The 27332-nt window shown below is 40.0% G+C and overlaps 2 protein-coding genes across 4 annotated transcripts; one reads left to right on the top strand and one right to left on the bottom strand.

Moving 5' to 3' along the window:
* On the top strand, nucleotides 1-3992 carry LOC115773662 (TCDD-inducible poly(ADP-ribose) polymerase). The gene is made up of 6 exons (XM_030720519.1): nucleotides 1-109; nucleotides 1093-1941; nucleotides 2090-2255; nucleotides 2364-2551; nucleotides 2743-3012; nucleotides 3332-3992. The coding sequence occupies exons 2-6, from the start codon at nucleotides 1103-1105 to the stop codon at nucleotides 3777-3779; spliced, it is 1911 nt and encodes a 636-aa protein (XP_030576379.1). The 5' UTR covers nucleotides 1-109; nucleotides 1093-1102; the 3' UTR covers nucleotides 3780-3992.
* Nucleotides 3992-26901, bottom strand: tulp3 (TUB like protein 3). 3 transcript variants are annotated; one of them, XM_030720522.1, is made up of 12 exons: nucleotides 26799-26901; nucleotides 17660-17701; nucleotides 16097-16148; nucleotides 12515-12677; nucleotides 10860-11078; nucleotides 7879-8012; nucleotides 7587-7778; nucleotides 7381-7493; nucleotides 6326-6443; nucleotides 6131-6229; nucleotides 5706-5877; nucleotides 3992-5475 (listed from the first exon to the last, which is right to left on the bottom strand). In XM_030720522.1, exons 1-12 carry the CDS (start codon nucleotides 26816-26818, stop codon nucleotides 5342-5344), a joined length of 1458 nt encoding a protein of 485 aa, XP_030576382.1. In that variant the 5' UTR covers nucleotides 26819-26901; the 3' UTR covers nucleotides 3992-5341. The 3 variants fall into 3 exon arrangements, with proteins under 3 accessions (XP_030576382.1, XP_030576380.1, XP_030576383.1); XM_030720520.1 differs by lacking the exon at nucleotides 26799-26901 and adding an exon at nucleotides 21623-21693; XM_030720523.1 differs by lacking the exons at nucleotides 16097-16148; nucleotides 17660-17701; nucleotides 26799-26901 and adding an exon at nucleotides 14615-14869.
* Nucleotides 26902-27332: the final 431 nt, after the last annotated feature.

Here is a 27332-nt window from a genome sequence, read left to right as displayed (position 1 = left end):
AAGAAAATTGGTGGCTGGTCTTCCCTCCCTCAGATCTCTCCCGCCTGGCACTTTCACACGGATCTTGGTTCGTTTAAGGAACGGTTTTTGAGCCACATTCCTGAGATTTGTAAGTTAGTCAGGCCTGAGCCGGACTGACGGTTAACGTGAGCCAAACTCATTAATGAGCTTAATTATTATTAGTATATTAGCTAATCATAGACGCGTGCCACGGTTAAATGTAGCGAGTAGCTTGATTTAGAGGACGTTATGTTGGTGAAAGCTGAGGAAGATTATATAGATAATATATTTTTAAGAATTATGACTTCGAGACGAGCTAAATATTGCTGATTTATCATGTTAGTGTGCTCCAAATTTTAATGAAATTGAGTAATGCTCGTGCTTGTGCTGCAGCCTGGTATGATGGTGCAGCACCATTTGGTGAAGCTAAAACGAAACTCGTGCAAAATAGCATGCCTTTTTTTTTTTCTTCTTTGCCCCCTGATCAGTTTTAAGATGATTTTAGACAGTTTTACTGCCAAAACCTGGCATTTTTCATACTTTTTAATTTGATTTTTGCGCACTTTTTACAGGCCATTTAGGGCAAATGAGTTCGTATAAGAAAACCTGATTAACATATTTGAGTCCGTTTTAAAAGGGGGGGGCTTGCAATACCAAAACAAGTTTTATAGTGATATGTTACTTATTATGTAGGGTTTAAAGATGCTCAGTTGGTTCTAAGGAGCCCAGATTGTTTCAGAAAATTGCCCTCACACATTACACCACCACAGACCTGAATCATTGATACAAGGCGGGATGGGTCCATGCTTTCATGTTTACACTGTGTGAAGCAGATATTTGCATTGAGCAGCAGTTAAACAGGTCTATTAAAGTCCTGTTATAACTTGTGCAAAATTGCACATTTTTAGATTTTACCATCAAATTTTAGAGACCCTGTGATGCAAAAACTATTTTCCTAATACAAGAAATGAGCTGAGAAGTTTCATGGTGATTAAAGTTCATGCTGTTGTCATTTGTAATGTCTCCCCTTAACTATAACCATGTGTTTGTTCCAGTTTCCAAAAAATAACTGCTAAAATTGTTTTTGTTTAGGAAATCCAACATGGCTGGCATTTCATGCTCAAAGGGAGTGAAGAGAAAGTTGTCTGCAAGTGTTAAAGCTGCAGAGCCTGAGGCCAGGTCCTCCAGAGACATCTTCATGAGCCCCTCTCACCTCCTCTTTCAAATCCCCGCAAACATCAATACCAGCCTCCCTGTGTGGGAGGCCATGAGAGCCGAGCAAGCTGAAATCACCTGGACCATGAACCCCTACAGCCTGAGCCTCAATATTACACCTCTCACCTCTAGGCAAGGAAAGTGTACTACTCCCAGCAAGAGCGAGAGCTCTTCCAGCATGGTGCAGACTACACTGGCTTCCAGCATCCTGCAACTTCAGCTGGTCATTCAGCCGATCAATCAGCAGCCCAGCACGTCACAGAACTACTCCTCTACGATGCTTAAATCCCCCCAAAACACACAGTCTGCGTCCTGCCCTCCAAATCTAAGTCCGAATCCAGCCACTTCACTTTTTGTCTCCTTGCCCATCGTTATCACCCAGGGTCAGCCTGCCCATCAGCTTAGCACTCCAATCCAGGAAGAGCCCATAGACCCCACCCAATCACCAACACAAATCTGCACCAAGCAGGCCACCCAGATCCCATCCAAAGTGCCTCTCGCCTTTCACACAAAAAGCTGCTCTACCATCAGAATCTGTGAAGACTTTCTCCTCGGCTTGTGTGCTGCAGGGCAGAAATGTAAGATGCATCACACCCCCTACCCATTTCACTGGCAGCTGTGGTGTGTTGCCACCCACCAGTGGGTGGACCTTTCTCCTTCCTCTCAGGTCTTACTCGAAAGGCTCTACTGTGACGTCAATCAGGATACCGTTTGCCTCAAAAACGGGTGAGTAAAAGGGTAGATGTTTACGTCTAATTTGTTTTGCTTTTCTCCCAGTAAAGTTTGCATGGTTATGAAAATAAGATGATGTACTTTTCTTGAGACAGAGTCACAGAGGTTTGTGGATTCTGTTTGTAACTAACACTTTCTTTAGGAATGCACGCTACACTTTGAACTTTGACTTAATGGAGCTGGATGATTCGTCCGTGTATGATGGAGTCAGACGACTGTCTAACACTTACAGTCAGGTCAGGAACCCTTACTTTGCCAGCATACTGAAAATCTACTGGAGGGACATCAGCTGGGAAGAGTATAACCCGGTAATTTTCTTTTCCTCTTTTTACTAGTTTCTTTATTGCTTTCTGTCATTTTCTACCCCCAAAAGCCCCCTTTCTGAGTTGCTCATTAACCGGTTTATTTCTCCACAGAGCACGTCCGCTGCATTGCTACAAAAGATAACCGAGAAGGAGTCAGAGTGTTTCTTCAGTATTGGCTCACAGATGTACAAGGTGGACTTCATCGCCATGATCCAAATGAACATGACCACAGGCTTCCGCAGACGCATTCGCTGCAGACCCGTCTACCGCTCCCTGGATTCTATGAAGCCTTACTTGCAGTTGGTGTCCTGAGAAATTTTTTGCATCTTTTCATTTTCAATTTGAAGCAGGACATATCCTTAAAGGAGAGAGTGGCAAAATTTCAATTAATGGGCAGAGTTATGAATATGGGTTCCTTGTGTGATCTCATATTTCACTTTCATTACATTATTAATAGTCTCCCATCCCTTTCCCCCTTTCCGTTTTCCAGGACACAAATCCTGCCGGTCTCAATGGAACCCAACTGTTATCCTCCAGGGGCCAACTTTAGTGTAGATCCTCTAGCGGAGTTCAGTTCCTGGTACCCTCCGGTGTGGTGTCAGGCTTCAGGGCAGGATTACGGTCTGGTGGATGTTCCTGCGGGCACCCTTGCCTATCAGAGGATTCAAGAACTCTTCTATGGAACCCTGCCCGAGACAAAGGTGGACATCATCGGAATCCAGCAGATCCAGAACCTGTTCCACTGGGACAAGTACCAAAGGTCCTGCTGGAGTTAAAGTTTGATTTTTTTGGAGGAATAAGGTTGTAGCATCAGTGAGCACTGGTCAGGCTAGTAGTCGGATTTGGGTTTGTGGTTTCCTCCTGCTTTCATCCATCATGTACAGAAACTCCTAACTAGTTTCCTTACAGCAAATATTCTTTTCTGTTACTAACTACTGTATAAAATGTTGCAAAATAGTGACAGTGCAATTTAGTGGCATCTCCAGCTTGCTCCATTTGTATGACTGAAGTGAACTTGAGAGCATATTAGCGTGTTCCTGGTAGTGATGTTCACACCCTTATGCAACTTTTCATTACAGGCACAAGGTATACATGCAGAAGCAGCATGGCAAGTCTTTGGAGGGTTTAGAGAGACATCTCTTCCATGGGACAACCAAAGAGGCCTCGGAGGACATCTGCGCCAACAACTTTGACCCTCGCGTGGCCGGGGTAAATGGAGTGTCCCTCGGTTTTGGCACATACTTTGCCACCTCTGCCTCAGTCTCCAACATGTTCTCACCCAAATTTGGGCAGCATGAAGTTCGCCACATGTTCCTGGCCAAAGTCCTGGTGGGGAAGTTCACTGTGGGGAGGAGCAACTACCACCGCCCTCCGCAGCTCATCCCCAAGACGAAGCAGCGCCAGCTGTATGACACCTGCGTCGACAACGTGAATGCTCCCAGCATCTTTGCTGTATATGATGCCTGTCAGTGCTACCCGTACTACCTCATCAAGTACAAAGACCTGCCCAAAGAGATAGATATTTAATGAGAAAGCGGTTTCATGTTCAACAGCAGCAGTGTTCCAGTTGTAAGAAAACTTAGCATTATCACATCCATATTGTTATCAAATACTTGCAGCGAATGCTCAGTTTGGTTTGATAAAATCTACGATATAGAATGTTTGCAGGGAAGTTCTTGACAGCAGTGAGGACATAATGTTAAAATGATTGAAGATAGTCCAAATGTATAATGCACGTAAATTTTCAAAATGTCTTTATTTTGGTTATTTGAAGAGTTTACATCAGTGGAAATAAGCACTTTTCTGGTTGTTGTTTTTTCTCAAATCTGTTCAATCAAATTGATTTCTGTCATGTTTATGAAACTAAAAAGTTCACTGAATACATTCACCTCAGTATAATAAAATGAAAACATGTTTGATCACCTGCTGGTTTATTTTCATACAGCCCTGTGACCTGACTGCATGTTTCAAAGGTCAGACTGGAATGTGTTTCATTAAAGACTCCTGTAATAAAAGCATAAACAGTACATTTTCCTATAAATCCTTATTTTTTCCAAGCCTTGATTGCACACATCCTTCATCATTTAGAGTACAAATTGACACCTGGATTTTAATAAACTGCTAGTAATTTTTTTTTTTTTTTAAATATTTGTATCTTTAAACAAATTGTCAGAAAAAGCATCACGTAAACATGTCCTGCCCCTCGCCCCCTGAAAAAGGTGGTACAGTTATAGGATCTGCGTAGCCAAGAAAATAAAATCTGTATTTAGTGTATTAATGTTTAACTGCCAAACTCTTAAGATTTCATGCCTTGAAATGTCATTCAATAATTTAAGACTGCAGGAATGGATCAAATAAGCAAATGTATTTTATACTGTATAATGTGTTTCTTTTTACTTAAATGTGCAATTCTGCATTCATGTTTTCATGATAATCCAACTCGTTAAAACAAAATCACAGTCACAAGTTTAAAAAAAATACACTTATTCAAAAAAACACCTTTTCACACCATGATGACAATGAAAAAAAACAATGTCAGAATTAGTTATAGTTAGAAGGCAGATTAAAACATGTCACACACTTGAAGATGTAAACAAGGATATGGTGCCAATTCCTTATAAATGGCAGGTGAGATAAAGTACAGCAACTGTGCTCTTCTTTTTTCCTGATTCGCTGACATGTAATGTTGAGCCTGCAGGTGGCGCCAGAGGAAAGGCCATGATCTAAATGTGTTCAGTGTGAATTGTAGATGACATCTCGAGAGACTTTCAACATTTTTCAAGCTACACTTTGAGCGTGACCAAAAACTGGCGAAATTAAAAAATTTAAAGGCAACAGAAAGTTTCACATATCTTCAAACAGGCTCATAAATATTACATCAGTTCTTTTTGCACATGGTGTCTAAGAGCACCTGTCTCCAGCACTGATTATTCATTTGCGTTTCCCTTTTAGTCTCTACGTATGTGTGCATACACACAAACTGTACACAGGTTAGCAGATGTTTAAACAACCCCTGTAAAAACGACACGAGGAGAGGGGGGCATGCAGGAACTGGGAGATCTTGGAATTTGCCGGCAGAGGACCAATGCCTATTCACAGGCCAGCTTGCTGTCGAAGCTCGACAGGCCGATGGCAAACGCCTGAAGAGCACACATGGGATAATTGTAGTCCAGAGTGAAGACGTCTTCAGCCACTCTGCCAAACTGCATGACAATGTAGTCAGCTAGAGACAGAGAGCAGGCGAAAAAAAATGCCAATCAATGGCATGTCATTAACCTGGGTATACTGCATGTGTTTCATGTATGTCTACACACTACAACATACTCTTTGCACTAAAATTATAACTAAAAACTACTTATCCATGACGGATCTAACTAAAGTGCTACAGCTGATATAACGCTGCGCTGTTACATGCTGTTGTCTCCTTATAAAAACAGAATTAAAGATACTCACGGTCGTTGTCGTGCACTATCTGGAAGTTTTTGACTGAAGCCTGAGTCACACGGCCGTGGAAATTTAGCACGTAAGACTGGGTGTCGTCATTCCACACGGGCGCCTTGTTGTGCAGCTCGATCAGATTTTCCAGTGAATGGTTCTGCCACCTGCTCAGGAGGCTCTCCTGCTCCTATCATGCAAACGTATCCGCTTCAGGTGATGTTCTCATTAAGAATGAATCAAACTGCACATCAGACTCATACATGGTGCGTTTTGGACTTTCACATTCGCACAACATTTGTGACATTTCAGACTGCAAAGAGCTCAACAGCTGCGAGTCTTTTAGTCATTTTATGTGTGAAACATTCAGACAACATTGCACATTTAAGGGCAGATGCTTCCAGCTGCTAAGCGCTGCATAATTCTGTTACTGACAGACTCACATTTTGGGGCCTTGCAGGGACCCTCTCAAAGTTCATGTTCATGCCGGGGATGATTACAGTCATTTTGCGTGGTCCTTTGAAACCCAGCACATTGGTTTCCTGCCAAAAGGCACATAGAGTGTGACAATTTTACTTAATATATTTAATGACAGGGCACACATTAAACACGCTGCTAGCCTTTTGTCATTTACTCACATAGCAGATGGCAGCCAGCTCCTGCCGTGTGTTGCTTTCTTCCAACAGAGCCCCAGGGTTTTTGAGCGGATTGGTGCCGTTGTCGTACACTGTGAATTTGGTGCCCATAAGGTTGGATCTGATAGAAAACAAACTGGTCATGAAATGTTTACACCTTTTTCATATTTTCCGACTGCTGGCAGCATTTTGTTTCACATTTGAGTCATGTGGACTGGCAGAAAGTAAAGCACTCGGTATTTTTAAAAAACAAACAGTATGTATTGGATGCTTCAGTTTATTACAACTGTTAATAAGGAGGAAAAGTTTGGAATCCATCTGAATGTTATATTTAAAAAAAAGGTGGTGGTGGTGGGGATGAGAGGCTACAATGTAATCCCACAGGGCGACTATCCAGGCCAAAGTGAAAGTCCTTTTTTTGCCACTGACAGGCTCAGACTGTCAACATTATGAAAAGGATCCCTACAGAGATGTGTATCTCACATCAAGAAGAAGTCTCGCTCTGAAATCTCACCGGAGGTGAGGTGTTGCTGGAAGAAAAAAAAGCGTGAATGTGAGTGAGAGTTGGAGAAAGCCACCAACAGAGGAGAGGAGAAGCTGAAGTGGTGAGTTGTGCTACAAATGGATGACAAAAAGTCTAGACAGTTGTGTTTTCACTGCCCATTTTGACTGGAACCAGTATCACCCACACTTAAGAACAGGCTCCTTTAAGAGCTGAGAGACCTGCTGCAGATAGAGTGCAGCTGATGTTATTAATTACAGGTATTTTGTTGGCCTGGCATCAGTAGACATGAAAGCATGGCAATATAATATAATATAAAAAATATTTGCATTTATTATAACAACCTGAAGCTGCCAGTGGCAAAAACAAACATGCTGACACGGACAATTTCCCCCAGGGGCTTATGTTGCTCTTTCACAGAAGCCTGCTATACCTTCCATACAGAAATCCATGATTATTTTTAGATATAAACTAAGGTATGCTATCAACAAATGATACTTTAACAGTGTCGTCCTCAGTGGATGCAGGGATATCTAAAAAAGGAGGGTGAATTTACCTGAGTTTACCTATAAAGCTCTCCCCCTCTCGTGACAGATCCGTGGCATCCACTGAAATAAGGTAGTTGGATGTTTTACTTTTCTTTCTCTTTCTTCCTGCCAGCAAAAATACCTGGAAAAATAAAATAAAACAGAAAAATGCATCTAATGTGGGCTTCTCTTTTAATGTTTTCCACAATTTTAAGGGCTCTGGTGTGTAGCTCACCCTCTTGCCATCCTCTCTCTCCATGTGCATGAAGTAAGTAGGGTAGAGGCCACGGTCCATACCCTTTTTGTCACGGGTGATTCGGCATTTGACTGTGACGCCACGTGGTGCTGGCTGCAAGACAAACTCCTCGAGATTTGCCACATCTGCTAGCAATTTTTCTGCTGTGGGTGATCCTGGGGTTACCAACTCCTGGGAAAAATGAATATAGTTAATTAATTTTTTCAAAAAGCATTTCTAGATAATGCTTATGAACTGGTGTATGTAGTTTATACAAAACCGAGCTCATTACTGGAATGTCCTTGCCACTAGCAGCCGAGGCCGGCCTGTTGCTGTCTGTGTGAGAGGACAGAGAGCGTGTCCGTTCCTCCTCCGCGTCTTCCTCGTGCTCACTGGCTTCATCAAAGTTCATACTTTCGCACAAACCTGATGAGGCACATGGGAGAATGGTGTGAAAAAGCTTTAATTACACATGAGGGTCTTCGCGATGTGTCCTGCTGAGAAACCCATTCACACAAAAACAAAAGAGGAAAATGAGTCCCGGAGGCTCTGTGTACATCCTCCACGACAAAAGACCCTCAGAGCTGTTATTTCTTTCCAGGCGTTCTTTTAGTTTTGGTTCAAAACTCTCCACAGAAGATTTACCAGTTTTTTTGGTTCATCTGCAGTCTTTGATATACGAGAAGAAATTTCTTAAGAAGTGATGCAACACTTAGGAAATAGCTGAAGAAAAAAAATAGAGCATTATACAGTTGAAAGCACACCCTTTTATATTTATCTGCAATATTCAGGGGGAAGGGGTTTCTTTTACATGAATTGTTGAAGCCACAACAAATGAAATGAAAGGATGAAGCTTTGCAAGTTTGAATATTTTCCAAAATGCTTTTTCTCAAAAAAAATGTGAATGCTATGATTACTCAGCATTAATTAGTATTTATTCTACCAAAGGCCACTTCTATAGCCTAAAGAGCACTTCTCCATGTCACTTACTGCAAGGATCATATTTATGACAATAAATGAAGATGATGTCTCATAGCTGACATCTGACTTCAGCTCCACGCAGTCATGCAGATGTAAAATGGGCCTAACACAGTGTGGACAGGCAGACAGTCTGGACTGTTTGAGATATCTGTCTCCTCATTGATAATTGGATTTATCAGCCAGGATGCAGCTCTTGGCTGCAGCTGTATCCCACTATAATGTGTTGTCAAAGTATACACTAGTATGAAAGCTGTGTTTTTTTCACATCCTTGCAGTATTTAGATGTGTTAAAACTTGCTATTAAACTCTAATTAAAATTTGAAATGCTTGACCTGAAATGGCAATAATGATACATGGTATCATTATTGCCATCATTGAGAAGAGTCCTAATTACTTGTGATCCAATCTACAGCTTGAAGGAAATAATGATGGGTTAGATGAGTTTAAATCACGCCAATCGAGCTGACCACTGTGCGGGTATTCTGCAGCAGCAAAACGTGGGTGTGTGGATCAGACTGACAAACCGAGGTACACTGCAGGCTCGTAATGTACAGATTTGTCAATCACAAGGTAGGCCTGCTTAAAAGCACACTCTGCTTTATCCTCTTTTTTTTTACTCAAATGGTGGACTTTACTCACAAAATGAACATCATGTTATATTCAAACCTAGAAAGAGAGTGCCTCAAATCCAAAGAGCACTTCAAACAAATCCAATTGGAATTTAAGAAGTATTCCTACTTACATATATGTTTCTAAGGACTTATTTTTCCCTACCACTGGTGAAGCCTACTTCTTCACACAAACAGGCTTTCCTGCATACAAAAAACACTCTGATATTTCTGCCACCTCCTCATGGCACTGATCACTTGGACTAACATATCCTGGGCAAGTTACAGCATGAAAGCAATAAAGCATCACTCTAGGCAGTTCTTATCCAGATGGATAATGTGATAGGAAAAAAAAAAAAACAGCAAAACACAACCACTATTGTGCAGTATTTATAAGAGATGAGTCCTGAATATGCTGCTAATCCTGAGAAAAAGCAGGAAGCATCATGAAATACAGACTGCAAATGTCAGCTGCCCTCTAACAGTGACTCCAGGGCTTCAATTAAAAAACTCACACAAAGCTGTGTGAGCCAGTGGCTTATGAAATCAACCATCTGGAAATGTCAAAGAGGACTAAGCAAATCCAAAAAAAAACACATACAGCATATCCAGTTAATTATTATCACACAGCCAAGAAGGATATTAAATTCTACGATGAGCCAAAAGTGCTGATTTTGATCTGAATTGATATCAAGAAGCTGATTAAATAACCTCAAAATGTCTATTTCTTCCGTTTCCTAAGGCACTGGGGTAACATGGAAGATAGGCAGCCAAAAATACCTGCTCAAGCTCCTGGGGACATGCTCGTCTGCTTAACTGGGCTAACATTAACAACGAGGCCTTACATTATTGAGAAGGATAAAGACACTTTGTAATGCATCAAACTCGAGCCATGAAAAAAAGATATTAGAAGTAACCCAGCCTTTGAGTTTCTGAACAGGACTCAGGTGAAATCTTGTGAAACAAAAAATGATGTGTCTTAAGTTTCTGGGCACAAAGTGGCTACAATATGTCCCCTGCAGAACTGCATGATGTTAGTCATTAAATGGAAGCTAACCTTCATTTAATGAGAATCTTGTATTTGCTCCACAGCTGCAGATGAATCTGAAAAGTACACGGCTCACTCTGGGCTCGATTTGTATGCACCTTCCATAAATTGTACATATCCCCACCAGCTGGTTGGTGGGTGTGGGTGGTAGTAGTTCTAATGATGCCACAAACAAGCACTGCAGGGTGAACAATGCCCTTGCCTATTATTTGGCGAACTGCTTCTCACAGCATCACCATCAAGCATAGCACTCATTCATTCCACATGCAGCAGCAGAGTGCTATGGATTTAGTAGATGTGAAAAAAATCTGACTTTGCTTGGCAGTAACTTCTTATCTGTAATGCCATGAATAAATTGTTTTTCTTTATAGGTAAACTGAGGTAATGAGCTGTAAAGCTGGGAAATGTAATAAACCACTGAGAGTGTGCAGAAGCACTGAGATCAAATATTTGATTCTACTCACTGTTTATAAAAGATGGTCGGGTGACTCAACACAGACACTATCAAAGTAAATAAATAACTGGGTAAACAGTAGTTGTTGCATTTAACTTTCCTGCAGGTTTCACAGAATGGATGTTTATTTACTTATAAATACAGCTGAGCCTCAGCTGATACTAAGCTACACTACAGGTTACCTTGCTTCTGCAGCAGTTCGTGGATATCTGTCTTGGGCTCCAGCAGCGTCTCAGTGTCTCCATCTCTCTCAGGCTCTTCAGCAGCAGGGGACGGGGACTGGGACTGGGACTGAGACTCAGGCTGGGACTGAGACTGGGACTGGCTCACTGACAGAATTTGAATTTTCATTCCCAGATCAGGGGGTTCTGAGCTCAGGAAGGCTGCTGGGCCATCAATACCTACAACACAGGCGAGCAGACAGATGTTAGCTGTTAATTTTCCCACGGTGTGCTAATTCCACAGAACTGTTTGATGAATGGCTAAACAACTTAAACCCCCAAGACTTACTTGGGGTGCTGCTGAACAAGCTCCTTTAAGAGATTCTATTACACACAAAATATATAACTGTCATCAGATGTTTTTAAACTGTGAAGTGGTTATGTTTTCTTTTTACACTTTTATTTAAAGGGGATCTATTATGCACATTCCCAAATCCATATTTTTATTCCTGGATAAGAGTGTAGCTTTACATGATTTGCACTTTAAACTAATCCTTATATTCCTCATACTGTGCCATGGGGCAGACCCTCTATTCATCCTTTGTCTGAAACAAGCCAACCCTCCTTTTAAGGGAACTTCCTTTAACTAGAGGAACATTTTCCAACTAATTAGGTCAATTGATAACAGGTCAGTAACAGGATTGAATAGAAAAAGAGCATCTTAGAGAGGAGGAGTTTCTCAGAAGAGGTTCACCAATCTGCAAAAAAATAAATAAATAACTGCTTCTACAAATTATGGAACAAATTCAGAACAATGTTCTTCAATGTAAAATACTGAAGACCTCAAATATCTCACAATCATCTACAGTAGATAATATCATCAAAAGGTTCACAGGATCTGGAGAAATCTCTGTGCGCAAGAGACAAGGCCAGAACTCAACACTGGAACATCTACAGTATATACTTAAAAAATGCTGTTAAATTAAATAGTACTGATTGTGACAGTAGTGCTTCTGATCATGTCACCTTCCATATGCAAAAAAAAAAAAAAAAAAAAAAACACTTCTGAGAGGTTCAAACTGCTTTTCTAAGTATCTGAAAACATTATTTAAATAAAGACTACAAAGGCACATGTGTGCCTAACATGTAACAGAAGGCAATGCAAGGTGTTGCAGTGTTGTGGCAGCACAATGACACACTGTGACGTTTTTACAGACTACCATTGTGAGACAGGGAGATGCTGAAGCTGTGGCTAGTTGTGCTCAAGATGGGTGTAAACACTACTCACAGACACTTAGAATAAATTACAATCTGAGCCTGTCAGTGGCTAAAACAAGACTGAGGAGGTTAAAACTCAAGCAACACCTTCTAATATAAAAAAAAAATTACAGTGCTTGACCATAAATAACTCCGGTATAGAATACGAAATATTGCACCTAATAATAATATAGACTAAAAAAAAAAATGGGAAAGGAACCCTCAGTTTAATAATACTAAGAATTTTTCTTTTAAAATAAGTATCAGTGTAACACTGGCACCTTCATGTAGCAGAGCATCAAATATCAGCAGAGTATTATTTTTGTCTGAGCTTAGATTATGAGAATTTGCTCAATATGCTAGAATTAACCTTTATGACTGATGTAAAAAATGCTGCACATGGCAACTATTTCCCTTACCATCGATTATGACATCGTTGGTGACATTGAGTTGAGACTCAACTAGTGGGGCTTGCTCTTCACCACGCCGTGCCCTGGAGCGTCGGGGGCGAATCTCTGTGTTGGGCTGGACCATCAAATGTTGCTGACGTTTTTGCCGCTGCTTCTGTTCCAGCAGTGCCCTCTGTGGACCAAACAGGGGAACAGAAATGATGTATAACTTAATTCTAGGTACAAATATAATGACTTTCAGGTCATGCAATTGGAAAACTCCATACAATACAGTACAATACAATACAATACCAGTAAGATAAAATAAAAGGAAGAAACACTGGTAGCTGCACTGCACAATACTATTCTCAGGCTACATCAAGGGCACAGAAATTAGATTTCTATATAAGAGATTTTGTGCCATAACTGTAAGTATTGGGCAAACAAAAGCTTTGATTTTCTAAAGGCTGTTGATTATCTGGGAACCATGGTTACCTGTACCTAACTGCACAAATGGCCACCTCATAAATCTTTAAAGTTTTTTACTTTACCTTGGAACAAACTGTTCCAGTGGACAGACGAGGGCACTGTCTAACAGTGGCATCTACAAAGCCACATAAGGTCAGCTTAGTGAGTCATCCCACAGTACACTATACAATCTTCAAAAGAAAGAAGGCTACATACCCTGTAAGACAGCAGTACACGTTTCACAAACAGAATAAGGGGATACATTGAAACCGTTTATAGAAAGCTGTCCATGCACTCCAAAAGCTCTGCAGTGAACAACTCAGCCAAAAAGTGATCAGACTTAATACTGATGTCACAAGAGAGTAAATCAAAATAAACCCCACATATAAAACACAGCCAAATAACCATTTACAGTAATGTTCTGTGGTACGGAGAACTGAAGAATGCCCAGCATAGTCACATAACAAGGGGCTGATAAAGTCATGAGCCACTCCAAACATGAACACTGAGATGAGGCTTTTCTGAATGACTATTCAGAACAGGTGTAACCTCTAGTTACTGTGATTAGTCCACAGTCATTTGTGCTGCAGTTTCAGTAAGGGCAGAAAACTGACTGTGCTCGCGTTGTATCCACTTGCCCTAAAACCCAGCGCGGCCAGAGCAGGCGATGGATTATGCAAGCGCATTAATTAGCGCGCCAAATGCACAACAACAATTCCTGTTTAGTGATGCTGTTCAGTGAGCTGGGAGAGACTGAGAAGCCTTGTCTCATATTTGCCAGACAAAAAAAAAAAAAAAAAAGCTTTTTATACTTCAGTCATTCTGAAAACACTCGAGAAAATCTGTTTCACTCTTTTCGCCCTTTTGTACAAACCCCAGCAAAAAAATCTGTGGCTACTGTTGCAACTTATGTGAGAGAAAGTGGATTATTGAAGCATCGGAGATGTAAGAAAAGAAAGTACAAAGAAGATTTAAGAAAGAAGTGCTTCTGAATACATCAGTTTTTAATTCTTAAGCATATGAAAAGTCTGGGAGCTGTTTTTAAACTGGACACAGCTGTTATCATTTCAAAAGAAGAGCAGGACTGTGTTCTCCCTTTACTGCTATAAATAAAGGCGACAAATGAATAAAACATAAAGCAGCATTATCATAATGAACATAATTATTGTTAGTATAATGAATGGAAGAGAGAATGCTGCCAGATTTCATGTTGCACAACAATGCCTTTCATCAAGACACTGACTATTGATTTGAGGCAAAACACAACTTTAACCCCAAGTTACTGGAAATGTGCTCACTGCCTAAGATTAGTCTGAGCAGCTTGTTTTGTCTTCCATCAGGCTATTTTAAGCCAACCCATTGTAATATTCAATTCTTTTGTATGGGCTGAGTACTTGGCATTTTCAACACAGAATGTGACTTCATTCAGGTTTTCACAATCCTTCCTATGTGAGCCAAAACACAGGAAAAAGTAAAGCAAAGTATGTGGGTTAAAAGGTATGGAGTAATGTGATCACTCGCTTATCACTCGCAGAACTGATTTACAAGCTTTGAGTCTAGGTAAGCAACAGCATCAAACCAGCATCACTCAAACCAGCCATCATCCATAAAACAAATAAACTTGAAAATGTATCAGAAAGAGAAAAATAAGAAGTTACAAACCCGTTCCATTGATATTGTGAAAAAAAAATAAAATAAAATGGGCCAAAGTTAACAAGTTTTCTATAGACAAAGCACTCCAGATGCCACTTCTCTTGAAGTCAGAAGAAGATATGTTCTCCCCCCAAAGGAAGCACTCCTGACGGGCATGACTCTGTCTCCGTGTCCCTCATTCCTCTTCTGGAGCTCAATCAGTAACAACAACAATCAGTAAACTGTCATCCTGTTCTGCTGCACTATGTGGTCCTCTGACAGAAGCGGTCTGTCTCTCAACCAAATACCAAGCTTGTGTGTGTCTGTGTGTGCGTGTGTGTACGGGCAGTCACCGTTGCTAACTGAATCAGCAATCATTAGCGCTCACGCAGGAGAGAGATAGGGTGAGAGAGAGAGAGAGCAAGAGAAACAGAGAGAGGCTGGGAGGTGTGCTACTTTAGTCCGCTTCAATTTCTTTATATATATAAATATATATATATATATATTTATTTTATTTTTTTACAAAGTGATAATAATTGAATTTTCCAAAGCTTGCATCTGATCCCTTCTGTGTATGTTTGTCCTCATGAGTTATGTAAGAGCAGAAGACTCTCAAGAGAGTTTGTTTGAACTCGGCTGAAAGCGTGCAGCACAAATCAGCCACAGTGAGACCCTGGGACACACACACAGCCGGGCGCCTCACAATAAATCCTCCTCTCTCTTTGAAGTCACCAATCTGCGGCCCCCCTCTGTTTTCCTTCTGCCTAATGTGAGATACTGGAGTAAGGCTTCCAGCTTAAAGCGCTACACCAAAGCTTTACAGCAAGGTTTCAGATAACTTTGCACGCAGGAACATTTAGTTTTGACTGCCTCACCATGCAACTCATAATGAGAAACCCCCAACTTGAGTAATTGACTGATAATACAAGTTTGTGTACTGGGAGTGAATGTTTGTGGATGTCCCATCATGGTCACTGTATAATCAAATAAAATATCAATCAAATACTATATTTAAAAAAAATAATAATTTGCATGTTTGAAACAACATCGCAATGTGATGTAGATCCCATTAAACCCTCACTTTTTGACATCTTTCCAGTGTCCTGAAAAAAAAAATCCCCATTTCAAACAAATTTAGATACATTTTGATTGTCTGTTCAGTGGGTGGACAAAAGGAAACAATACGGTTTCACAACTAAGTAAGCATTATAATTACCCAAAACTGGTAAAGCGAAAAAATAAATGTTGTTGAAGCCTTTTTTACCAGCCATAAGGATCCCATGGTAACTTGAGCAGAACACAAGACAGAATCTTACCAGATGTTTAGAAATGCACTAAAGGTTAACGCTAAACCTATGTGTGAGTTAGACTGATGCTTCGAACTGAGCTTCAATACATGCTCGTTGAAAACGTAATGACAAAAGAGTAGAACTATCAGAAATTATAAGAAATAGAGGATTTGTCCAAAAAAAAAAGGTGCTGTTCAGTTGTAGAAAATGTTTAGTTTCCCACCTGCTTTTCCAGCTTCTGTTGCATAAGACTGCTGCTGTCATCTTCGACGCCACTGCAGAGAATTAGGAGAAAGACACATTTTTTAAACACAAATTACATTTTTCTTATCTAGCCAATAGATGGCATTGCTGCAGTTGTGCTAATGGCTTTCTTAATTTATAATAGCCTTTAGTCATTACAGTAAAACAAGTTAATGCAGAATAAGAATTACAGTGCAAGTAGTGTTCCTGAAAAGAACAGAGCTGAAAACTAACAAACAATAAATCAAAGGGACAAATGCTGATTTACTGAGCTTATTGTTGAAAGATGATGTGACTCATTCTCTGAAAATGACTAAAGAAAGGAAGAGGGAAGAAGAAAAAAGAAGCAGGACAATTCTCCAGCTGAGAGAAGGCCTTACAGTGTGGGGCCGCTGGGCATTTACCTTGGACACCTATCTGAAGGGACAAGGCCAATGTTGCTTAGCTACAGTGAAGAGAGAGCAGCAGGAGTCTGCTTTCTCAAGTCTGAGTCAGAGACCTAGAGCAGCTCATCTATCTCTCCATCAAACACACACCCAAGCGATTAATGTGATGTAATGCGTGACGTCCATCCTTGTGAGTCTGATTGTTTCCTGTTGAGTAAATCTTTAAATATCTCATCCTCTGCTTCGCAGAAATGAGCCACGCAAGCTCATCAGATATTTGAGCAGCTTCTCCCCGCTCCCTGTTTCCACCTCCTTTAGTCACTCCCACATCCTTTACACATTTTTGAGTTGATTGGGAGTAATGACACATACTACTTGAGAACCTCAAGGCCAAAGCTGGCTGACATCACAGCTCATCTTAGAAAGGCAGTGCATGAAACCCATTTAGACAAAAAAAAAACAAAAAAAAAAAGCAAAACAGCCATTTAAAAGTATAACAATTAGCACGTCAGCATGCATGAATAATTATTTTGCTACCCCGTGTCAAAATTAGTCATCTTGCATCAGCGTGCTATGTCAGCAGAAATGAATCTTTTTGTAAATGCTAATGCTGTTGATACTTGTAATCAGAAGGGCTCCCCAGGAGTCCATTATGGCTCCTGAGAGCAGGTTATGGTGAGAGAAGGGCTGAAGAATGGAGGATGATTTTAGTTTTTAACTTCACATATAACTGTATGTTGTATGTCAAGTTATTTCTCCAAATGAACTGAACAGTGGGACCTGGGACAAGTTGTTAATTAGTCATACTAAAGAGACTTTCACCAAAGGAGTCTCAGATTCACAAATTCTCCAACTAATGTAACTGTGCCCAGTGATCAAAGTATGGCATAAACAGCTCTAATTGAAATGTTTAAAGTTCATTGAACTGTTCCAACGTTTCCATGCTACAAGGCACTCTCTACAGCAGCAGAGCTTTCTTTTTTTTGCAGAATATTGTGTGTCTAAGTGCCCAAAGGGCTGACAGATTAGAACATGACTGCTCTGACAAAGGTGGTAGCAAGAGATGAAGGGATTAATTGAATTTTTTTCCTTCTCTCTATCATCTCCAGGTGTTCGTGGAAGAAGAGTTGATGTTTTTGGAGTGTGTTGGTGTATACCTGGTTGTTGAGTTAGAGGAGAAGCTGGCAGAACTGGAGGGTCTTCAGGGGGGACAAAATGGTACAGCCAGAAGCACAGGACATGTGGAAAATAAATAAAAAAAGAGTGAAAGAAGTTTAGAAGCAACATCAAAAACCAAAATCAGAACATCAACGATGTAGCAGCTCATCCGGCTCACAATCCATCACAATTCACAGGTTATTGTAATGTGAAAGAAAGTAACAACAGAACATTTTCTTTTTGTTGGTTGGCTGAAAGGCTGAGAAGACTCAAAAACAGTCATATCCGGGAAAAATTAATCATGCTCAGCATGAAATGAACACATTCAGGTGTATGATGACTTCATGATCAGTAATAACCATGACCATAAAATACATGAAATATGTGAACACATCAGCATGTCAAATCACTGAAAATTTACAGAAGTCACCATAAAGGTGACACAGAGGTCCTAACAACACTGTCCTAATATGGAAGTCAACCTACAGGACCACTCCCACTATAATCATGACCAATAAGATCACGATCTAACAGGATGGAAGTGGTATACAACATGTATGACTATGAAACTCCTTTATAGTTTTGTGCAAAATTTATCAACAGAGAACCTTCTGTTAACAATTTTGTAAAATGGGTTGAATTAAATATTTTTAAGTTCATCATGAGTGAGAATTTGGTGAAACTGTAAGACGTGTGCATGAAGGTAAAGTGCTTGTAAAGTGATTCTGACCTTAAGCAGAGTTTAGGTGAAGACCTATTATTAGGTGCAAGCTTGATTATATTCTGACCAATACTGTAGGTGGAACAGCGATTCTTGTGAACTGTGGGTGGACGGACAGACGATAGATGCCTTGCCACGGCATGAGCTCACTGGTCCTTCAGTTGGAAGGGCTAAAAATTTTACTGATTAATTTGTGGTTTGGATAACACAAGAAAGAAGAACCCAAGAAATACTTTAAAGCAGAAACTAAGTAACCATCTTATAATGTCTAACAGGTGGATAATGTTCTGAAAGAACAGCTGCAGAACAGGTGCAATGTAAACCATAAGACAAGCTCTTTTAGAGTATTATAATAAACACTTTCATTTGCTCAGGATTTAGAGTACACCCTTTATGTTCTTGGAAAATATACACATGCACATACACACAAACACAATTACAGGGTGCCTTAATGCAGGAGCGGTGAGTGATCAATGTTTGATTAGTCCATCACAGCTTTGGTGACAAGAGAAGGACGCGCCGCTGTTGTCCCTTCCTTCTGTGTCAGACCAAGGTAACCATGGAGATTCTTGCTCTGTCAACAGCACACTTCCACCAGCATTGATTAAAAACCTGCAGTGTGTTCTTGAGCTTCACTGTAACTGGAAGTCTTTAGTACTGTGCTGCAAAGATTGACAGACTGACAAATGGAGGAACCCACCAAAGCATGTAATTGTTGGTAAGCTGTGCACCAAAATTTAAGTATTTATGCCTTGAAAAACCTCTGAACATGTGGGAATGATTTAAAGCTATGCACGTAATGGTGATAACTGTCCATAACTCTGCTGTTGGTTCAGAGTATAAAAGAAAACAAGCTGACCAGAGAATGATATTAAAACCACAAGAATATTATCAGACCGTGATTTACTTTGTCTGTTGTGCATTTTAATTAAAAGCTTTTTACTTTGCCTCTTCAAAAGTTCATTTGAAAGTTGAGTGAGCATGACTTCATTTCTGCCACGGGCAATTCAGCTTTCAACTTAAGATACACAAAAAAAACGAGGGCTGATAAGATTGCATGCTTAATTCCAGAGGGCAAAATATGCCAAATATAAACATGACATTAGCTGTTGCAATTACAACTATTTATCCTTCTGTCCTTCATTTTTGAGCTGCATTCGCGCCTGTAGTGCAGTTTATAGTCAGGAAGAACTCAATCTGGTACATGTATGGAAGCAGGTGGCTCAGTGGTTAGCATTGGTGCCTCACAGCAAGAGTGTCCTGGGTTATCAGGAGCTCTGGTTTCTCTGGCCATGAAAAAAAGAAAAAGCATGCTACATTTATGTGATTTTTTTATTCACGTATTTTGTAATATTGTCAGACTAGGCTCTCTGATCAATGCAGCATAATAAAGATATTGAGGTTAAATTAATATACCTGTGAGCACCACTGTCAGTCTCTGGGTGAGCGTGGGAACAAAAAACTTTGCACATAATGGAGGTAAGATATCTAAAATATGTAAATGCTGGCTGACTAATTAAAATTCCAAATCAGCCCATTTTCACCAAAGGCTTGACTCTGATTATACCTAACATCAACATCTAAAAACAAAAGACAGCACTTAGACAAATCACCTGCTGAACTACAGTAAACTGTAATACCAGAGCCTGTGGTAAGACTTAGAGCCTGACCGATACAGGATTTTTAAAATCCAATATTCCAAAATATTGGCCAGTGTTTTTTCTTTCAGTCACACAACATATTTAATGCCAACAGGGAAGCTGTATAGTGCCCTCTGGTGGACAAACTCAACACAAAATCAACACTCAGAACATGGTTGAAGAGTTTTTTTCTCGTCTTCTCTTTACTTTTTAAATTTTCATTTATCAGTTGTTATAAATGCCAAAACCGACAGATCGTCAAATACCTAATATCAGCCGATGATTTCAGCCCCCTAATAAACCGGTTGGGGTCTAGTAATAATAATAATAATGGCAATTTTTTTGTTGCTAATTAGACCTTTGTGTCCAAATGCTCATTCAGGTCTCAAAAGCAAACAAGCATTGAGCCATAACCAAAGACAAGAGATTAATCTCTTGTCTCTGGCCATGACATAGAATCTGATAAGGCCATTATATGGCAGGAAGCAGACTACAGTGAAGAGACCATCTGAGATGACCCCATCCAAGACATCATGTTAGTCAGTAAGGTGCTGCAAGGTCTGAATCACTCACAATCAAAAAGTCCTGATCCAAAGCTTAATGTCCATACTGGAATCTTCAACCTGCAGCTGCAGTATGGAGTGTGAGTTTTATAGATGTTCTACACATAAATAATGCTAATTCAAAGCTGTAGAGGGATAGAATTTTAACTGAATAAGACACAAAGTACTGCAGCACATTAAGAAGACAGAAACATCATCCAATTCACAGGACGCTCAGAACCAGAAACAGGCTCGAAATACTGTATCATCGCTTAATAAACAAATGTATTATGATTACAACTTTGCCAGTACCATTTCAAAATCCATCCATCCATCCATCCATCTTCTTGCGCTTATCAAATTCAGGGTCACAGGGGACAGGAACCCATAAAATGAATAAATGTTAGGTAGTTAGTAAACTCAAATTAAATCTCTAGTCTCATTCACCACAGCCTAAAAACTGAAAAGGTGTTTTATGTAGAGTTATTAGAACAGACTCTTGATACTGATTTGCATTTATGAAATAAAATGCTAAGAGGACAAATTTAACTGGATGAATATTCCAAGCACATCCTTAGTTACATGGGTGCTCAATTCAAGCTACGAAAAGGAAACACACACAGACACACACACACACACAGACACACACACAGACACGCAAAAAACCTGGCTGGACACACACGTAATTTACCAACTCTGGTTACAGCACACAGTCACAGACTGATGCTCTGAATAAGTAACGACATGGTGGCAGAAACATGAGCAAGAACCACATCAAGTCATTCAGTGACTTGAAAAAACGTTATAGTAATGCTGACCTCAATCCTGACACAGGCCGCTGTGTAATTCCTAATTTTTAAAAAGCCTATCCTGCTAGGAGAATTAAAACAAAAGTTTATTTAACTTTGTGTGTATTAATGCAGAAGCCAGCTGTCCTACTTGAGGAAACAAACCACAAGTCTTAAAGTGCACACAAGAATGTATACTCTTAAAAAAATAAAAAATAAAAAATGTCTAGCGCCAAGATCAAGATCAATGTGTGCCAGTATGTGCAGCTACCTGTATGACCAGCGACTGTACGCAGGTTGAGATCCCTCAGTCTTTACAGTGTCCATGGATGCTGCTGCAGGAATGCTAGTCCAATCTCTTATCTATCATGAAAATCTTCATTTACACTCGTGGCCTTACTTACTGTTCACGTCTATCTTTCTAAGCTCCACAGACTCCAAGATCTCTGCTAGTGTGTCACTAAGAGTAGATTTCCCACCCATGGGAGTGACAGCTACCACTGCTGAGGTACTCTGAGGTTGTGAGGCTTAGTGCTGTTACCATGACTTCACACTTGAGACAATGCACAAGGATCCAGCTAGGGATAGGTATGAAAGTGGCAGTTTTAAATGTCAGCGTATTGGATCAGGCAGGAATGGAACTTAAAGTCTGAAAGAGTACCAGGGTAAGTTATTTCAGCCTGATTATATTTTTTAAATATATTTTTCTCTTTTAAATATCACTTGACACATCAGTTAGAGACAAGTTGCTGTCACTAAGTTCCCTTATTTTCCAAACAACTTTCCACTAACTTTCTGAAAAAGTCAGCACTCGGATGCGGCTCATTTCCTCTGACTCATAGGGGGCCACTGCATATACATTATGAAACCACGTGTCCATTCTGTCTGGCATCTCTGTTACACAATAGTGGGAATTTGCTGAGCTTTAAATAGTCCAAATCTTGTCAAAAACTAATTCCCAGACAACGTTCCTGGATTACTCTGTCCATGCGTTATGAATGAAATGATTCTTTCTGCATTCATCATCGTGAAACTGAGAAGCACATGCCGTTTTAAGAAAGTTATCTGGATAAAATTAAACATAGATTACACCATCTAAAAACAGATACAGTGTGAGGACCTTTATGTGGTTGCTAGGAGACCAGAGGCTGCATTCATTTTTCCTGAGTCTGTTTAGAAGAGAGAGACAAAGTAAAAATCCCAGAGAAAATAAGTATATTGCGTGTGTTGGTTCTTAAAGAGAGAGCAGTAAAATCCCAAATAAGTCAACTCATGATAAGCAGGGGAATCATTCACCTGTGGGACTAATTATTGAGCCCAAAACAAATGATGGAAATAAGCTACCCTCGAGACCCCAAGTGACAGAGTCCCCTTTTGACTCTTCCGCACTAACATTTTACTTTATTCAGCCAACAACAAAAAAAAGTTCATTAGCACTAATTCTTCATTATGAACAAAAGGAATATCTATTAGTTTAGTTGACTGCATATAGTGCTTTACCATTCGACAACAGAAAAGTGTATGGATTACAAACACCAGAGATGCTACTTCAGTCTCTAAATGCATGAGAAACAGAGTGGACTATGCTTGCCAGCTGGGCCATTTGGAATTCACTGGACAGCCACAGTAAATCACAACTCAACCACAAGCTGTGCAGAGGTTAACCGCTATCCTTGTAGAGAATTTTTTTAATCGGCTGATTTATAACAATGTTCAACTAAGACGACGTGCAAATTTCAATATCATCCCAATTGCTTTTGGAGGACTGCACACAATACGATTATCAGATGCAGGTAGCAGGTCATGTGAAAAGGAAAGTACACCCTTACTGTTTCCGTAGGAATTAAGAGGGTAAGTAGCAGCCAGATACTGCTTATTATATGTGTGATTAAATGATCATCAGCAAGTGTGAACATAAAAGCAGAAGTTTTGACCGTTTACTGATCTGGAGCATTCAGGTGTGTGTTAATCACTTTCTCCAAGAGTGGACATCCCAGCAATTTCACCATATGCTCAGAGAAACTGTAACGATCCCAACTGCTATATGTCAGACTCTACAGCTTCAATCAGCATGTTAAATGTTAAAATTCATGACAGTACAATTAGAAAAAGACTAAACAAGTATGGGTTGTTTGGACGAATTGCCAAGAGGGAAAACGTCCTCTCTGAAATGAACATGGCAGCATGACATAGGTTTGCAAAGTTGCAAAGTTTGCAAAGTCCTTTGGACAGACAAGACCAAAGGGGGGATGTCTGTCCATAATGTACATTATCACAATTAGTGAAAACCAAACACAAAGCACAATAAACACATAAGCACAAACACCTCATACCAACAATCACAACTGACAGTGATGATTTGGGCTTGTTCAGCTTGCAGTTGCTGAGTCAACCATGAACTCCTCTGTATACCAAAGTATTCTAAAGTCAAATGTGTTGCCATCTGTTTGGCAGCTAAAGCTTGGCTAAAACTGGGTCATGCAACAGGGCAATGATCCCAAGCACAGCAGCAAATCTACAACAGAATGGCCCAACCAAGGTGCCCCAATGGCCCAATCAACATCCAGGCCTCAGCCCAAATGAAATACTGAGGCAAGACTGTGAGAGAGCTGTCTAAATAAACTTGATGAACTGAAGCAACTCTAGAGTGGGCCAAAATTCCTCCACAACAATGTGAAAGACTGGTAAAGTCATACAGAAAAATTATTACTTTATTGCTACAAAAGTTGGCTCTACACACTACTGAATAATGGGGTGTACTCAGTTTTTCACAAGACTTTCTGCAAAACTTTCTTCTATCACATGACTGCATATGCTAAAACTGTGCAGACAAATCCAATAAATTACTGATAAGATTCTGAAGATGATTCACTTTCTTGTTAACCCTCTTAACAACCATTAAAATTGTTAGTAATCTTACTAAAAATCATAGCAAGAAAACACCACATACAGTAAGTGTAAAAGAGTCTTCACAGGACTAACTTTAGTTTCCAGCAGTAAAAATCCAGAAAACTCTTAACTATAATTAACTTTAGGCTGAAGATTCTATGATAACAATAATTGACTTAATATGTCAACTAAGAAAAGATGTTCCATTTCCCTATTGAGTTATACACCCCAGAGTCCACTAAGCATAAAACTCAGAGGCTCAACGGCGAAGATTTATGCATGAAGAACAAGGAAAGAATGCACTACTGGGCTTCTATATATGCCATCTAAGAACAGATGTCTCACTTCACATTTAGGTTATGACAATAAACTCCAGAGTCCACAAAATGCAGCCCCTGAACGTGCCATGAATAAACTACCATATTTTACATTAGCTCTACAATTCATGACATACAATGGAACAGGGGCATGGAACAAGAGCAAATCTTCCAACCATCATCCCAAATTAAAACCTTCCTAAAATTGAAATAAATAGAGCTGGTGTTAAGAAATGTTACAGCAACCTAACTACAAAAATGACAATTACTACTATAAAGCACCGTTATCTGAACAGGCACAGTAGCTACACTAGCTTTTGATGTGTGGATTTTCTGTGCTGGCTCCATAAACAGGCATTCATCAGAACTTTGAGAATCCCTGATAACCACTAGCGTGGGACTGTTTGTGTAGTGCGACAAATAACAAAACTCCACCAGCCTCACACTTATAACACTACACCCATATAATCAGCACTTGCAACACTACACTGACGATGCTGTTATAAAAACTGTCATTCTGCAAATGTGTCTGCTCTGCATGGAGACTCTGGGATTTGTAACTGGTCCAAGCTGCCAAGCGACTCAGCAGTCACCAGATAGATACAAAGGAGACAAGATTCATTGCATCAAGGAATAATACGAATAGTAATCCAAAAAAAAAAAAAGTGTGGCATTTGTGAGAAGCCCCCCCCCCCCCCCCATCCAATCCTTTTCCACACTGGAAACTATCTTAAAGTGTGCATTCCAACTGGTGTGCTAATCAGGAATGTGTTCAAAGTGGTTCACATTACTAAACTGGCCCAGAGATTTCCAAAATTGCAGTGCTTGTTCAACATCTGGGGAAAAAAACAAACAGGATGGGCATTATTCCAAGTCAACAGACCAACACTGACTGACACCATGCAGAGACAATTATTACAAGAATATCTCTCACTACTTGTTTGTAGCAAAAGACTTCCTCTTTCAACATCGCTGTATCTAATAAAAAGCCTTCGGTGACAGAACTTTTCTGTTTTTCTTATTAAATCAAATAATCTGGCACTGTAACAGGAAAGGGTGGGAGCTACTGTGATAATTACCTCCCAGTAAAAATGAAAGGAGAATCTCTGCTCCAGTGAAATTGTGTAAAGTAGCCTCCATTAACACAGCGCCTGTTTACATTGCGGTTTGGGGGGGGGGGGGGGGGGGGGGGGGGGTGCATTATACTAAGGCAAATTTTTTGTGACTGTTAGTACATCCATGTTTTGCATTCAGTAACTGACTTACTTACCCAGATATTTATTTATTTGCTCTATAGATTTACTCATTTGGGAGGTGAGGATAAATACAAGCTGGCAGGAATGCTTTTAAAATAAAAACAGAGAGACAAAAGATAGGCATGTTCAGACACGACATACTGTTTTTTCCAGAGCACTCACCTAAACCTGGTGAGTGCTCTGAAGTGGCTGAGTGCCTTGCTTTAGATACCAGGATCTAATCGGCATTTTATACAGCAAAACAACTATTTGGAATCCATCTAGTCGTCCTATGTCCAAATTTAAAATATGTGCGGTGTTAGTTAATCTACAAGCCTCTTTAATCTTGTAAAGAGGCGAATTTCTAACGAAAAGGTTATCTGAAATACAGATATGCTTTCGTGCGCAACAAAAAGGCTCTCTATGGGTTTAATAAATTAAAAATGGGCCTTTATTACACTGTACATCGAAATATAACTAAGGACAAGCATGTCTATTTTACCGAATTAGATATAAGTTCGCACGATGTGTTTCCAAATGATTCTTTCGTCCGAAAAGGAGGGCGTACACCTACATTTATAAGCAAGCAATTCCAGACATAAAAACAAAACGGTGGCTACTTGTGGTTAATTTTTTTCCTCTTTCCATTGTGCGGTTTAGCAATTTGTGCTGCGACTTAGTGTTTAAATACAACGACTGTTCTCTCACCATTCACTGAGTAACATTCATCATCAAAATGAAATAAACAGAAAGAAAAAAAAATGTCCCTTGTGCTTTTACGCCAGCTGTGGAATGTAAAAGCTAGCCTGTTACCGTTACAAGCTAACGCTAGTTGCCTGAGCCCAGCCTCTGTATGCAGCAGTGCTTTTATAAAAGTTGTGGACGACAGTTAAGTTTTTCCCCTCAAAGAAAGCGCTAACCCCCGCGCTTACCTCCCCATTCTGCAGCTCGCCAAAGGAAACAACTAAGAACTCAGCGTACAAGCTCTGTTAGGTTTAATTCTCACCTTATGCTGTAGTAACTCATGTTTATCCACGGTTGCTAAGGAAGATCCTCAGGAGGCATAGCACTTTTTGCGGTAGGGGAGAACTCAGTTGCTCGGTCCTTAGTTACCGAGCACACTAAGAACGGGGGTTGCTATTGGCTGGCCAATTACTTAGGTGGAAATTGATTGGTGGACACTCTAAAGAAAGGAGGAGTGTGCGCCTTGGTTGGGGGGCGGGGGCTTTTAATATTATTTTACCTTAAAGTAAAATTAAAGTAAATGTAATTACAAATTAATTACAAATTTCTTGTCACAAATGCAGAGTTTTAAAGGAATATTATATCCGTTTTCTACCTTTTGCTGCATAAGCAATCACAAAAAAAAAAAAAAATTCTCCCAGGGACAAGATTTTTTTTTTTTTTTTTGCATACTGTAAGATTAATTTTAGATGCATACAAACATGAAGAGCAACATATTGTCACAGCAAATTTGAACATTAAAGGATTTAGTTAATCATAGTGACCAGCAGGCAGGATAATAAACTGATGTGTAAAC

Source organism: Archocentrus centrarchus, chromosome 23 (assembly GCF_007364275.1).
Source record: "Archocentrus centrarchus isolate MPI-CPG fArcCen1 chromosome 23, fArcCen1, whole genome shotgun sequence".
In the NCBI taxonomy this organism is placed as follows: domain Eukaryota; kingdom Metazoa; phylum Chordata; class Actinopteri; order Cichliformes; family Cichlidae; genus Archocentrus; species Archocentrus centrarchus.
The sequence above is the reverse complement of the archived record's forward strand: the minus strand, read 5'-3'. Positions and strand labels throughout refer to the sequence as shown.

Excerpts from the sequence above, each read along its gene's own strand:
- tulp3 (XM_030720520.1), bottom strand. The coding sequence starts at position 21,678 with ATGGACACTGTAAAGACTGAGGGATCTCAACCTGCGTACAGTCGCTGG. Across the intron at positions 12,678-16,096 it reads AACAGAAGCTGGAAAAGCAG|AGGGCACTGCTGGAACAGAA; the intron begins GTGGGAAACTAA and ends TTTGGTCCACAG. Across the intron at positions 5,878-6,130 it reads TCCCTGCAAGGCCCCAAAAT|GAGCAGGAGAGCCTCCTGAG; the intron begins GTGAGTCTGTCA and ends TTTGCATGATAG.
- LOC115773662 (XM_030720519.1), top strand. The coding sequence starts at position 1,103 with ATGGCTGGCATTTCATGCTCAAAGGGAGTGAAGAGAAAGTTGTCTGCA. Across the intron at positions 2,552-2,742 it reads TCTATGAAGCCTTACTTGCA|GACACAAATCCTGCCGGTCT; the intron begins GTTGGTGTCCTG and ends TCCGTTTTCCAG. Across the intron at positions 3,013-3,331 it reads CACTGGGACAAGTACCAAAG|GCACAAGGTATACATGCAGA; the intron begins GTCCTGCTGGAG and ends TTTTCATTACAG.